Raw genomic sequence first — 15,512 nt, 5'->3', positions numbered from 1 at the left:
TCCTTGCGATGGGTTCGAACATCCTCCTTTAGCTCGGAGAAGTTTGTTATTATCAACCTTCTGAAGCCTACTTCTGTCAACTCGTCAAAGTCATTCTCCATCCAGCTTTGTTCCATTGCTGGTGAGGAGCTGTGATCCTTTAGAGGAGAAGAGGCACTCTGATTTTTAGAATTTTCCGCTTTTCTGCTCTGGATTCTCCCCATCTTTGTGGTTTTATCTACCTTTGGTCTCTGATGTTGGTGACCTACAGATAGGGTTTTGGTGTAGATGACCTTTTTGTTGATGTTGATGCTATTCCTTTTGTTTCTTAGCTTTCCTTCTAACAGTCAGGTCCCTCAGCTGCAGGTCTGTTGGAGTTTGCTGGAGTTCCACTCCAGACCTTGTTTGTCTGGATATCACAAGCAGAGGCTGCAGAAGAGCCAATATTGAAGAACAGCAAATATTGCTGCCTGATCCTTCTTCTGGAAGCTTTGTTCCAGAGGGGCCGCCGCCTATGTAAGGTGTCTGTCAGCTCCTACTGGGAGGTGTCTCCCAATTAGGCTACACGGGGAACAGGGACCCACTTGAGAAGGCAGTCTGTCCATTCTCAGAGCTCAAACACAGTGCTGGGAGAACAACTGCTCTCTTCAGAGCTATCAGACAGGGATGTTTAAGTCTGCAGAAGTTTGCTGCCTTTTGCTCAGCTATGCCCTGCCCACAGATGTGGAGTCTAGAGGCAGTAGGCCTTGCTGAGCTACGATGGTCTCCACCCTGTTTGAGCTTCCTGGCCGCTTTGTTTATCTACTCAAGCCTCAGCAATGGCAGACACCCCTCCCCCAGCCAGGCTGCCGTCTCCCTGATCGATCTCAGACTGCTGCAGTAGCAGTGAGCAAGGCTCTGTGGATGTGGAAGCCACTTAGCCAGGTATGGAAGAGAATCACCTTGTCTGCCAGTTGCTAAGGCCTTGGGAAAAGCACAGTATTTGTGCGGGAATGTCCCGTTTTTTCAGGTAGTCTGTCATGGCTTCCCTTGGCTAGGAAAGGGAAATCCCCCGACCCTTTGCACTTCGTGGGTGAGGTGATACCCTGCCCTGCTTCAGTTTGCCCTCTGTGGGCTGCACCCACTGTCCAGCCAGTTCCAGTGAGATGAGCTAGGTACCTCAGTTGAAAATGCAGAAATAACCCATCTTCTGTGTTGATCATGCTGGGAGCTGCAGACCAGAGCTGTTCCTATTCAGCCATCTTGGAAGTTTTCAACTCTTTTTGGTAAGTTCCAAAGAGTCTGATCACTGGATCATATGGTAAGTGTTTGTTTTGTTTTGCAAGAAACTACTACACTGTCTTTTGTAGTGGCTGAATCATTTTGCATTCTCACAAGCAATGAATGAGAATTCCTGTTGCTCCATATCCTAGTCAGCATTTGTTGTTGTCAGTGTTCTGGATTTGGGCCATTCTAATACATGCATAATGGTATTTCATTGTTGTTTATTTTGCATTTCCCTGCTGACATTTAATGTGGAGCATCTTTTTATATGCCTATTTGTCATCTCTGTATCTTCTTTGGTAATATGTCTGTTAAGGTCTTTGGCTCATTTTTTAATTGAAATGTTTGTTTTCTTGTTGAGTTTTAAGAGTTCTTTGTATATTTTGGTAATACTCCTGTAGTAGATGTGTATTTTGCAAATATTTTCTTCCAGTCCCTGACTTGTTTTCTTGTTCTCTTGACATCATCTTTCACAGAGTAGAAGTTTTTCATTTTAAGTCCAGCTTATCAATTTTTCTTTCATGGATTGTGCCTTTGGTGTTATATCTAAAAAGTCATCAATAAACTCAAGGTCATCTAGATATTTCTACCATTATCTTTTTGGAGTTTTATTGTTTTGCATTTTACATTTAGGTGTGTGATCATTTTAAGTTAATGTTTGTAAAGGGCGTAATAATGTGTCTAGATTTTTTTTTCATGTGGATGTCCAGTTGTTCAAGCACCATTTGTTGAAAAGACTATCCTTGTTCCATTGTGTTGCCTTTGCTCCTTTGTCAAGGATCAATTGACCATATTTATGTGAGTCTATTTCTGGGCTCTCTATTCTGTTACATTTGTCTGACTATTCTTTTGTCAATACCATACTCTTTGGATTGCTGCAGCTTTATAGTAAGTCTTGAAGTCAGATAGTGTCAGTCCTCCAACTTTGTTCATCTTCAGTGTTGAGTTGGCTATTCTGGATCTTTTGCCTCTCCATATAAACTTTAGAATCAGTTTTAATATCCACAAAATAATTTGATGGCATTTTTATTGGCATTGCATTGAATCTATAATGTGTATCTATAAATGAAATTATTAATTTTAAGTCTTATTTATGAATCTTTTCCTTTATGGGTAGTGCTTTTTCTATCCTACTTAAGATATTCTTGTTAACCATAAGGCCATGAAGATAACTCCCCTGACTTCTACAGTGATAAAAGTCAAAATAGTGGTTGTGCTTTTGTGGGGAAGAGTAATGACTGGAAGGCAATACAAGGGAAGATACCAGGGGCCTGGTTATATTCTATTTCTCTTTCTTTCTTTCTCTCTTTCTTTCTCTCTTTCTCTCTCTTTCTTTCTTTCTTTCTTTCTTTCTTTCTTTCTTTCTCTCTCTCTCTACCTTTCTTTCTTTCTTTCTTTCTTTCTCTCTTTCTTTCTTTTTTTCTTTCTTTCTTTCTTTCTTTCTTTCTTTCTTTCTTTCTCTCTCCCCCTCCTTCCCTTCCTCCCTCCCTCCCTTCCTTCCTTCCTTCCTCCCTCCTTTCCTTTCCTTTCTTTCTTTTTTTTTTTTTTTCTGAGGCAAGGTCTCACTCTGTCACCCAGGCTGGAATGCAGTGGCTGCAGCCTCAACCTCCCAGACTCAAGCAATCTTCCCACCTCAGCCTTCCAGTAGCTGGGACTGCAGGTGCACACCGATATGCCAGGCTAATTTTTGTATTTTTTGTAGAGATGGGGTCTCACTATGTTGCCTGGCTGGTCTCGAACTCCTAGGCTTGAGTGATATACCCACCTCAGCCTCCCAAAGTGTTGGGATTACAGGCATGAGCCACTGAGCCCGGCTTATATTCTATTTCTTGATTTTTCTGGGTGATGGTATTTGCTTGTTTACTCTTTAAATATTTCTTGAACTATATACTTATTACTGGCACAATCTGTATGTTATGCTGCCATTAAAGTTTATAAGAAAGAAAGAGAGAGAGAGAAACAGGGGGAGAGAGAGAGACAGAAAGAGAGAGAGAATGCACCGCAAGGAGCTGCTAACTAAAGAGATAAAAAGTAACGAAAAAAATACTTAGAAAGATTAGAAGAGAAATTTGTGAGCAGAGTATATAACATCAAATATTCTCAGTCTATGCAAGCCAATCTTTTAGTAAATGTATTTCAGTAGAATACATATAGTAAGTGTATTTACAGATTAGAAACACTGATGTTGGTTAATAATATAATATTGAAAACAAACAGTGCTGTGAGCATAAAATAAAGTAATATTAGTGACACATTAGTGAGGCTTCATAAAGAGAGTTAAGCAAGCAGAGTCTAAAGGGAAGCAGCCGGCTGCTCTGAGCATTTGGTTTTACAAATTCTTTATTAAAATGTGATAGATTTGATCATTAAACATCGTATATGTGCATCAAAATATCATACTGTACCCCATAAATGTGAACAGTTTATTATGCATCCATTAAAATAATAATAAAAGCAAGAAAAAAATTGCTGCTAGCTGATATGTGACCACTTGACTTGTGACTTCTCACCCTCAAATGAGGGGCATGTGTCACATGGTCTCTATCAAATGAGGGCTACTGAGCTCTGAGGTGGGAGGGGTCTCTGAGACTACAGTAGAAATGTCATAAGATTAGGCTATAAGGGCCCAGTAGAGTCACTGTCCAAAGCAGAAACCAAATCAAGGATACAGTTAATACGAAACATTGACCCAGCAGACATCCAGGTTCTGAAGAGCTAACCACACAGCAGGTGTAGTTGGAGCAGGAACAGGGGTAACATCAGGAGCTTCCTTTTCTGCAGGACAGAAAGCCAGAATATCACCAAAGCCAGAGAGGCTCTGTAAGGTCCTCAACATGAGTCTTGTTGAAGAGAAGGCCAACCAACAGCCTGTCCACAGTTAACCAGGCAGCAGGTGTGTGACTGCATGTTCCTCTGCCCTGAGCCAAGCAGGAGTGCACACCTGACAGCTGGTTCTGGCAGCCAGACACTGAGAGGCACCAAACCGGGAGTCCCTCTCTGAGAGGAGCCCAGGATGTCCAGGTGGGAATGCAGGTGATTTCCTCTGTATCACACCTGCCTGCTAAATAGCTCTCTGTTGGTTTGTTATCCTTTCTCTTCCACAAAGAGGAGATTTCCAGGGAACAAACGCAGACTGTTAGATACACACATAATCTTTTTGGAGATGGGGGCCGAGTGAAGAGATAAATAGAGCTTGAAGAAGGAAGTTAAGAAAACTAAGGTAATCAGAAAGAATGAGTGAGAAAAGCAACCTCAGGAACTTCTGGGTGGTATGGTAGGGAGGACGAGGAAAATCCATAATTAGGATAATCTGCAGATAGATAATAGAGAATTCAGGCCCAAGCATCAGAGCTTGCAATTCTAATCAGCTCATGCAACATCATGTTTGCAGTGTTCACCATTTCTAATATCCAAGCATCATCTTTTAGAGTCACAAATACTATAATTCATCACATCCAGGCATGCAAAATCATCCTTTTTCTAACGTTAAACATGTTTAATTACAACAATTTATAATAGTGCGTTAAGACTTTAATGAAAGGAAGGCATTTGATACATGATATTTACAGTAATCATAATACTACAATATTTAAAGTATAAATTTTGACAGTGTTAGAGCAGGAAGCCAAATTGTCCGTATTTTTAGTTAATTATTTGAAATGCTTTTAAGGGGACTCAGCATCCAGAAATTAATAGTTTTCCTCTGTGCAGCTGTAACCAGTTGTCACCACTGGTTACTGCTACTGGCTGCCAACCCTTTTATATTATCACTGTAGTGGCAGTCAGCGATTAATGCTAACCACTTGTCCTAATAGCCAAATGCCAAATGTCATACCACATGCAGGATTATAATTATGCTTTAGGAAGTGGATGGGTTTGGCTTTGTTAGCCAAGAATTAACCACAAATTTGGAGGCCACTGGAACTAGTGCTTGCAGAATGTATCTGTGACACCTCAGTGTTGGGGTTCTTAGGATGTTTTTCAAGGATAGCAGTTTTGTAGAAAGCTAAGAGCCTTGAAATCCTTTTCCTAAGGGACCTAAACGTTTCTTTGTCAAGCTCGAAAGGTTCCCTCTGCCATCTCTTCTGGGATCAGTCAAATTTACACACATTCCAGCTTCACTTAAGTGGAATTGAAGTTCCTGTGTAGGTATTCGCCGTTAACCACATGTAACATGCTTCACAGCCCTTTGTGACATGTGTTTATTTGAAAAGGTAAGTCCGTAAACCAGTGCCTTCCTTGTATTTTACAAGTTTTCCCTGACTCAGGGAAACAAAAGGGGGTCCTCCATCATCAGGCAGCAATGTGGGACACAGAGTAAGGTAAGGAATGTTACCTGGATTACTGCCCACAGCCTCCTCAATAATAAAACAGTGTCAAGGCAGAGCAGCATCTCACACTGTTAAGAGTTCAGATTTTGCCAGGCTCAGTGGCTCACACCTGTAATCCCAATGCTTTGGAAGGCGGAGGTGAGAGCATTGCTTGAGCCTAGGAGTTCAAGGCTACAGTGAGCTATTATCAGGCCACTCACTGCACTCCAGCCTGGGCAACAGAGTGAGACCCTGTCTCTAAAAATAAAAATTAACAACAACAAAAAAAGAATTTAGATTTCTACTGACTTCAAACTTCAACACAATCATGACCACTGAAATAAGAGGAACATTACAAACTCTCAAATCAAAACCAAAGCCCATTTTTCCAAATAGGTGTGGAAAGTGTGGACTCACCCAAGGATCCACTTATAGCAAGTGCCCAGGACACCCTGTATGCTTTCTGTGTTCTAATGTTGCCCTCGCTTCATTTGTTCCTCTGCTTGTTTCCTTTTGTCCTAATTTATTTTCTTGGTATCACTATTATAATTAACGATAATTATCCATTCTAATTTAGTTTTTTTGCATTTTCTAAAACACTTAAATCTTCTTTAAATTAGATAGAATATCATTATGTTTGAACTATATGAGATACCCTAAATCCTTCACTCAAAGCTTACTTACTTTTCTCTACGTACAATTTTAATAAATTCAGTCATCCAATTTCATAGCACACAGCAACTCAGAAGACCACAGCTGACAGAAGGAGTGGTTGTTGACATAGTACAGTATAGCAAACCTACTCAGCAGATGTTGAATGCAACAGTAAATAGATAAATGAGTAAATTAGTAGGTGTGTAAGACCTTAGAGCTCACCAAGGAGAAGGTAGAAATCATTTAAAAACACATATAAGAAGCAACAACATAACAGTCAGGGTCCACTTGATATGGGTGTGACCTCTCTGGAGGTTTCAAAAGCCTTTGATGATTATAGAACCACAGTTTATTTAATTTATTATGATCTTTTTTTTGAGACGGGGTCTCACTTTGTCACCCAGGTTGGCGTGCAGTGGCACCATATCAGCTCACTGCAGCCTCAACCTCCTGGGCTTAAGTGATCCTCCTGCCTCAGCCTCCAAGTAGCTGGGACCACAGGAGTGCCACCACACCCAGCTAATTTTTGTATTTTTAGTAGAGATGGTGTTTCACCATGTTGGCCAGGCTGGCCTCGAACTCCTCAGCCCAAGTGATCTGCCTGCCTTGACTTCCCAAAGTGCTGGGATTACAGACGTGAGGCAGCATGCCTGGTGAAACTGTAGTTAATATTGATAAGTAATAACTCCATTCCTTCAAGAAAAAAGTCAGAGTATTTTGAGGAATCTTTGTTTAAGAAGACAGGTATGTGTATCACACACCTTAGAAAACTTTTCATTTGAAAATAACAAAATTGAAAACATAAAACTCCAGGGTGGGGAAATTTCCAGCTGTCTGGAAAATTCCCTTCTTTGCCGTGCCTCATTCCACGCCCATGCCCAATGCCTGGAGTGATGATGAACTCATATTGCTAGTTCTCAGGTGGGAATGACGCCTCAGGAAAAAACACTGTGGGTAAATAATGCTTTCTGCACTAGTTTCTGACTCACTCCATGGTGATGTGGTGGGAGCAATTCCAACCAACCCCAGCACGGTGCTAGCATCCTGAAAGGGAGCGCGTTACCAGAGGAAGAGAGAGCTCAGTGCAAGCATCCAATAATTCACTCTCTTTCTCCACCAAGCGGTTACTCCTTAAGACCTCTTAACTGAATGACTTACAGAGCGACCTGATTCCCCTCATTGCCTGTGTGCACCAAACCTTGGTTTCTGGAACTTTACAAAAAGAGAAGTTCCTGGTTGTGTGCTGAGAACGTTTTGGACAAAGGATGCTTCACGAATGGAAGACGTTATATAAATGTTACTATCATTTGAGACTTGACTCCTCTGGAGACAAAAATCACAGCCCTAGACCATGGCAATCACAGCCCTCGACCATGGCAACCACAGACCCTAGATTTCCCCAGTGCTGACTCCGTCCAGTCTATTTTCCACTTGAGCACAGGAAGCAGCACAAAGTAAAGGCTACGGTTTCAGGAGAAAAGCAGGTTTGTTATCACGAACCTGTTTTCCCCGGCCAGTTAAATAGAGGCAATCATAGCCAGCAGGCTCAAACCCACACTTTTCTCAATTACCGTAGGGAAACAAAGATTGACTTACTCTTTTTCTGTTTACAGAATTACGCAAAACTTATTCCTGGAGCTACAGTAGGGCTACTTCAGAAGGACTCCGGAAACATTCTCCAGCTGATCATCTCAGCTTATGAAGTAGGATATTTTACAGCTGGCATCTTTTTTGCATTTCTTTGGTATTCAAAAACTAAGATGTGATTTAGGCAGTTAAATGTTAGTTACTTGCTGGTAGAGAGAGTGCTTATCCAAAAAATGTCTCTGCATGAATGCAATCAAAATATAAATTTTGTTCATTTTGCTTGCTGATCTTCTTCCTGGAAGGTGGAGCTGAAGATAGAAAAATCATAAAACTGATCATAAAGTTGAGGTTGTTTTTATAATAATAAGCAACAGCAACATTGTTGCCAGCAAAATTTTAAAGCCTCCATGAGTCATACAATTAAGCTCTCCTCTGTCTGAAAAAAATGAAGTTTAAATTGCCAGTGAGTGACAGAGTGATGTAGAGAGCTAACTCCACAAGCTTGACGATACTAGGTCATAACTCAAGCAAAAATACAAGTGCTGGCTGTGCACCAAAACACCGGTACACAAGGAATGCCACTTTTTAGTCTCTATACTTTTGGGAACTAGGGACATTTTCCACTGGTTTATGAGTAGGTGTGTAAACTTTTGCTTTGACTTTGGGAATTAGTACCTGAGGACAGAATTCCTCCCTTAAAATTAGAACATATACCTATGGCGTTGTTATGTTCTCATTCTTTGTCTCCATTTCATAACTCCGTTAGTCAACAATGGATGGCCGGTTGTCAATTATTTTTAATTTTGGTTCCTAAATATCATCCCCCCCTTTTTTTGCCTCTATTGACAAAGAAATACACATGCAGAGAAAGAAAGAAGAAGCCCTAAATTAGGATAGGAATGAAAAAAAGGAAAATTTTTAGTAAGGAGTAAAGCTCTAGTATTTACTGTAAACAGCAACTATGTAAGAACAAGTGAATAACAATTCTCCTGATTTTTGATGTTTTAAAATTACAAAAAAAAAAAAGGCCCATATGTAATATACGCCAACATTTAGCGTGTACTGAACCAGCATTCCTTAAATAAAATGACATATCAGAATCAACATGGAAAGTTTTTAAAAATAGGCCTATCCAGATTCCTCTCACAGACGTCTTTGAAGGACTTTAGGGGAAATGAGAGCTATATATTTTGGAAAGAAAAAAAAAGTTTCCAATAATTTTGACGTTGGCCCACCAATTTTGAAACTACCCTGAAGGAAGAAAAGCAAGATATTCCTTCTCAAGTATTTCATTTCTTCAGAAAATAAAAATACAGATGTGTCCATTAAAATTATAGGATGATGGTTTGGTTTGGTTTGTTTTACGGATAGCCTCAGAAATTTCAGTTTTCTTAGGTCACATCAAATTAATCACCACGTTAGCTCATGCTTGAAATTCTTCCAGACAGGAATGCTCATCCACAAAACGCTATAAAAACCTTCCTCCCTCTCATGCAGTAATTAAAGTTTTAATTTGTAGAATCAAATAAAATCACACAGCAATCCTTCACTGTATCAGAATGCACTCCATTTTTTCGAACCCAATACTCTCAACAGTGTTGGCCACTAACATCTTCAGAGAAACTAAGCAGACTAGAAAACACTGAATTGTCAAAAATATTTCCCCCTCCAGTGAGAGCAGCCCCCATGCCTCTGCTTGCTCTGCCAGAGGTTACGGCTCACTTTATGATCTCAAATACTTACGTAACTTACAGGATAGTTGAAATCAAGGCATTAAACATTTGAGTTAAGTCTTCCGTCCTTGTTTTACTATCTCAGAAATACTAAGACGTGTCTATTATTCTTAAATGAAACCATCTTGCACTGGAGTTATTATTGGAACTTTATGATTCACAAGGCAAAGTCTGTAATGGATCCTGGCACTAGTTCAAATTATTTTTCTACTGTTATTTTTAAATGTATACTAAAAAGAATTTAAAAATATGAGGACCCATAGGCTGAGTTTCTTTCTAGTCTATAAAAAGAGAGAGAAGGAAAGAGAATACTTTGAAAGAAAACGTAAAATGCTTCTGACGGACCTCTAGTAGGGCAGAGGTAGACAATTTGTGTTTATAACTTTGTGGCTACAAACTTCAGCTCAGTATTTTACAGTGCCATATTGATATTTTTAAAAAACTTAAATACCAATGTGTACTTACCTGATCATCATTCACTAATGTCCTTTCTTCCCTAATCGTATAATAAAGGCTACCAAAATATCAGCAATCCCAAGGATAAGTTCCTCTGCTGGTGTTTAAATCCCAGGAGGGAATTGACTTGGTTTCTTTTGTTTTTCCTGGTTCATAAGAGATGCTCAAAAAATGAATGAATGAAACGATGAAAACTACAAATAAGCATTTATGTCCTTTCTTTGGGAAATTCAGACTAAAATATTCCTGGTCAAATTTGCAATATGCTGTTAAATTACAGTAATGCTGAAATTTCCTTTACTTAGATCAGATCATGTCATCCACTAGTCCTTATAACTGCTGTCACAGTCTTTTAGCTCATATCCCTTAACTTTTATTTAGCTCCCAACTTTATCTCCAACATTGCTTCTATTTTAATCTTATTATTTCGGCATAAGCAGATTTTGGAGGAAGGCAGGGTCATTTTACTATACATTTGGCAAAATTACACATAAAGTATCAAAGCATCTCATTTCTCCATAAATATATACACCTATTACATACCCACACAAATTTAAAATAAAACAAATTTTTAAAAATTACACTTAAGGGAAATTAGAAGCTGAATATGCTTTTTAAATGCCAACAAGAAAATGGATATGTGGACTTAAAACTTTTGGATTAACTGAAGCATAAATTTATTTATAGTATTTTAAAATTGGTTTTATTCTGTTTTTTTATTTTTCATAATTTGGTTTGCTTCACCTACAATACAGACTTTTGTTTTATAAGTGAACAAGGAATAAAGAAAGTAAGATAATAAACTTCTTGAGGGCAGAAGGCTTTCTTACAGTAGTCCCCAGACCTAACTCTACACTAAATGTGCAATAGGTACTAAATACATTCCAATATTGATTTTAAGGCACACTTTCCCCCCACATTTTAACATCTCTAAAATTGAGCTCCATCTTACAACTGATGGTGAGTTACAATCACCATTGTGGTGCCAGGCAGCAGTCATGATGTAGTTTTCATGGACAATTGTGATTGTACTCACTTCAATTAGTTAAAGGCATTGTTGCTACTTAAGTGTTAAGTTTAATTGCTGTTTTAACATATCTTTAAAAGTGTGTACTATGATTCGATATTGAAATGAAAAGTTTATTATGTATGCAGAAATGTACCAAAACAGAGCAGCAGGGTGTAAATTTGATATCAATGAAGCAAATATTCATTGGTGGAGGAATGACTTCAATTCTGGATTCTATGCAAAGCAACAAACAGCTGGTTTACGGGAGCTAAGAAATCATGATACACATAAAGGAAGCTGTTGTTAAATTTTGTTACTGAGATATAAGCAAAAGAATTGCCTTTTATATGCCAATCTGTGCAACTCAGGGCAGGAGAATTTGCCAAATCCTTCAGAATGGATAAAATAATTTTCAAAGCAATGGTAGATGGATAGGACTGATTCATATGTTGTGCAGAACCATCTTGAGGTATTTTGTCATAGTTTAATGTCATAAGATAATGGTGTATCTTATAATTGTTGGCACCTTAGATTTGATAATATATAAAATGTATGTATGATTGCTCACTTTCTTGCTTTTGATTGGTAATATACTGAATTTCTTTTGACACCCAATTTAGTTTTATTCATTTGTAGTTCAATGAACATGATTCAGTTTCTTCTTCTGGCTATATTTTTGGGGTTGTGACTTCACTGAACTCTTTATATTGTAACTAAAGGAACTGCGGTCTGAGGTGGAACTGGAAGTATTAGGAGACACTGAAGGACTCAACTTGTCATTTACAGCCATCTGTAACAACGGTACATTCTTCCAACACCAAAAGAAATGCTCTCACATGAAAGTGGGAGACACAGTAAGTAGCTGTCCAATAGATTGTCTGAATAAATACCTGGATGGGTCAGAAGTTAGCTGAGCTCACTGAAGTTGGATTTCTTTCAATAATTTTAAAAGCAATTTTCAAAGATTTTCTAGTAAATGCTTTTGGCAAAGCTGATTTCCGTGAAGCCTTGTTTCACCTCATGCATTTTGGTGGATGGAGGGAGATAATTAGTATTTTCTTTTCCAGGCTTCCTTCAACGTGACTGTGAATATCCCAAACTGTGAGAGAAGAAGCAGGCACATTATCATAAAGCCTGTGGGGCTGGGGGACGCCCTGGAATTACTTGTCAGTCCAGAATGCAACTGTGACTGTCAGAAAGAAGTGGAAGTGAACAGCTCCAAGTGTCACCACGGGAACGGCTCCTTCCAGTGTGGGGTGTGTGCCTGCCACCCTGGCCACATGGGGCCTCGCTGTGAGTGTGGCGAGGACATGCTGAGCACAGATTCTTGCAAGGAGGCCCCAGATCATCCCTCCTGCAGTGGAAGGGGTGACTGCTACTGTGGGCAGTGTATCTGCCACTTGTCTCCCTATGGAAACATTTATGGGCCTTATTGCCAGTGTGACAATTTTTCCTGCGTGAGACACAAAGGGCTGCTCTGCGGAGGTAGGCTATGTCGAAATTCATCTTACCCTGTGGCTGCTCAAGTATCAGCAAGGGGGTTGGCATCCTCTGCACCTTCCGCAGTCTTCTGGGCATAGTAGGTGCTCAATAAATATTTGCTGATCAGCCTTAGACCACGGGTAACTGAATCTTCTCTTGTAGGTTTTCTGGCTCTAACATTCACTTGGGGTGAGATTTCTGCCAACTGAGCTTATGTCTATTTTGTTTCCCTAAGCGTAGATGAAAGATAAAAGGGCCTTCTCTCTGGCTGTCACCCGGACTCACACAAGTGCCTATAATAGGAACTCCATTGCCTTCCAGGTTTTTCTGGACCAAGCAGCTGTATCTGACTGTTACCTTTTAAATGTATATGACTTTGGAAAAGTGAAAACTAGATAGACTGCTAAATGGGCATGCTACCAAGGATAAAGAGCACAAAAATATATTAAATGGGCTTTCAGGGCCTTCACTCATTCCACAAATATTTATTAAACACCTACTATGTGACACATACTAGGTTAGGCACTGGGCATAAGAAAGATGAGTAAGTGCATATGTGAAAAGGCTGCAGGAAGGACAAGGATGGAAAATTACTTGGAATATCTTGAGAAATTTGAGAAAAATTTAAAATAGAAATATGTATGTTTTAATATCCTATGTAGATGTAAAATCACTATAGTTTAAGGATATATTGCTTATGACTATTGTAAAATTCTTTTTTATGTATACACATATATATGTGTAATCTATTCAGAAAAGAATTACAGATATGTTAATATACTCTTAAACTATATCAATTTGTCTTATAGATTGAAATATTAACTGAATGCTGAATTTAAGCTTCAGTGTCTCTGTTCTTCACACTCTGTAAGCAGACAGCTATTCAAATCAGAAAGCCATTATCTTTACAGAAAACTAAGCAAGTTATGTTTTTAAAAGACAGTGTTAGGAACATATAAAAAAGACTAATTTGGGGGGGAAAAAGACCTGAAAGAAAGAAGCATCAAAGAATTCCAAGCTTTCTGAAAACCATTTGATACCCTTAGAAGTGTACCTACCTTTCATTTCTTTGCTGCTGCTGTTGCAACCAATAAGTTCTTCTGAGAATATATGCCTTTTTCCCTCCAGAGAGTGAAAAATGTATGGTCTGTTCTGATCGAGACACATTTCTCTCCCTTTTCATCCAAAGGTTGATTTCCTGGTTTAATAGGTATGTTTCCAAACCCACATCAGTCCTCTTTTCACATGATGCAGATGGGGCACAATCTGAAGGTGACAAGAAGCCAGCCAAAGGCCGTCACCACATCACAGAGAGGATATATTGGGCAGAATCCCATACTGCATGTCTAATAGAAATCTTGTAATAAAATACATGTTCAAAACACTTGAAATTACCTTTCAAAAAGCCCTAAGTGTAATCTAACAAAATATAATAGAGATACTAACACGACCTATATTTCACCCTTTAAATCTTGGATCAAAGAGATCTAAGGCAGTATAAAATTCTGAACTGTGTTTAGCAACAGAGCTTTCCTTGATGGTCTTTCACTTTATTTTGTACCATGCATGAGGAACAGAAATAAACTAAAAAAGAGTTGACTTGATCTGTGGATTGTAGCTAGGAAGGTCTGACAACAGTGCCTCTCTTTGAGTCAGATACAGTGATTGCTACAGAAATTCTATTTAGAAAATACGATTTATTTAGCTAGATTCAGAAAACTTCACCAATGCCAATTTCCTTCAGCCATTCCTGTTTCTCAAAAGCTATTTTGGTTTTTAGTAACATCACAAAGGATGTTGCTCTATAATTAGTAACTTTTCTTTCAAAAGGTATAATGAAAGTAAAGGCAATTATAACAAATGGTTAACAAATGGTTATGGAGTACCTACTATGTGCCTGGCATTGTGCTTAGTGCAGGGACAAAAATTGTGCCTGGCATTGGAATAGACACGCTACTGCTGCTGTAGTTTTATGTGCAACTGAGGATCAAACATGCTACAGCTCACCACTTGTGTGGATCTCCAGTTTATAACTAATATACTCAGCAATGTGCCACTTTTCTGAAGAGCTATTATCGAAATGTTCTTTTTCATACAGCTTCTTTCATCCATCTGTAAGCACTCAAAGATACAGAGCTCCATTGATTTTTTTTGCTTGCCCAAATTCCATTAGTCTCCTATATTTTGATTCTAAGAGATGGAAACTAACAGGCAAATGGCATTAGAGAAACACTTGCTGCCATTATGCGCTTACAGTTACTGTCAATGGCATTCCAGAAAGATTCATCCCTCTGAAATACCATGGTAATTTTTTCTTGATCTTTGGTTATCATTTTGTCCCTCCATGAAACCAATAGGACAGTTTTGTTGTTGTTGTTGTTGCTGTTGTTGTTGTTGTTGTATGAACCAGTACTCTAGATAATTGGTTGTTTGAGGATATCGATTAGCAACTTTGGAAACCAGGTCAGTGGCTCTGGAAGGCCAGCACAGAGGAGGGCTTCTAAATTCTGAAAGGAGCGCCATGTTTTTGCCGTGATGGTCCTTTTCTACTGCTCCGGGAAGGATTTTCTAAATTTCTGCCAAGTACTTCCTACATGCAATGATATACTTGAGCATTCTCAAAGCATTTGGAAATGCATCTTTTATTTAATAATATTTGTAAATCATATTAATTTTCCAGAATCAACTGTAATATGGAATTTCTTCCTGTTATAAAAGTAAGTTTCCCCTTTTGTTGAGGAAGAAACAAAAAGATATTGTAGTTTAGAAGATCATTTACAGGTAAAAATGAAATGAATGCCTTTGTCCCAAATCATTTAATTATTCTTTGCTTTGAATTAATTATGTCAACTATAAATTGCATAGGTTATGAAATGCAGTTGAAATATATCTTAATATCATGAATCCAGGTAAATTTCAACTCATCTTTCATTAGACAATGCACACAAACACACACTTTAAGATGGTGTGAAAGTGATATAAATTTAGTATGTTGCTCGACTTACAGTGATGTTATGTCTGGATAAGCCCATTATTTTA

At 38.7% G+C, this 15,512-nt stretch overlaps 1 protein-coding gene across 6 annotated transcripts in view; it reads left to right on the top strand.

Annotated features, from left to right (window-relative positions):
- The window catches only part of ITGB6 (integrin subunit beta 6), a 162,634-nt gene that overhangs the window by 119,480 nt on the left and 27,642 nt on the right, over window positions 1-15,512 (top strand). For all 6 annotated transcript variants that reach the window (XM_031651303.1, XM_031651299.1, XM_031651301.1 and 3 more), the window contains 3 exons: window positions 7,820-7,909; window positions 11,711-11,845; window positions 12,059-12,476. In XM_031651303.1, the coding sequence (XP_031507163.1) occupies window positions 7,820-7,909; window positions 11,711-11,845; window positions 12,059-12,476 (643 nt within the window). The remainder of the gene's footprint in view (window positions 1-7,819; window positions 7,910-11,710; window positions 11,846-12,058; window positions 12,477-15,512) is intronic.

The sequence above is a fragment of the Papio anubis genome, chromosome 10 (genome assembly GCF_008728515.1).
Source record: "Papio anubis isolate 15944 chromosome 10, Panubis1.0, whole genome shotgun sequence".
Taxonomy (NCBI): domain Eukaryota; kingdom Metazoa; phylum Chordata; class Mammalia; order Primates; family Cercopithecidae; genus Papio; species Papio anubis.
The sequence above is the reverse complement of the archived record's forward strand: the minus strand, read 5'-3'. Positions and strand labels throughout refer to the sequence as shown.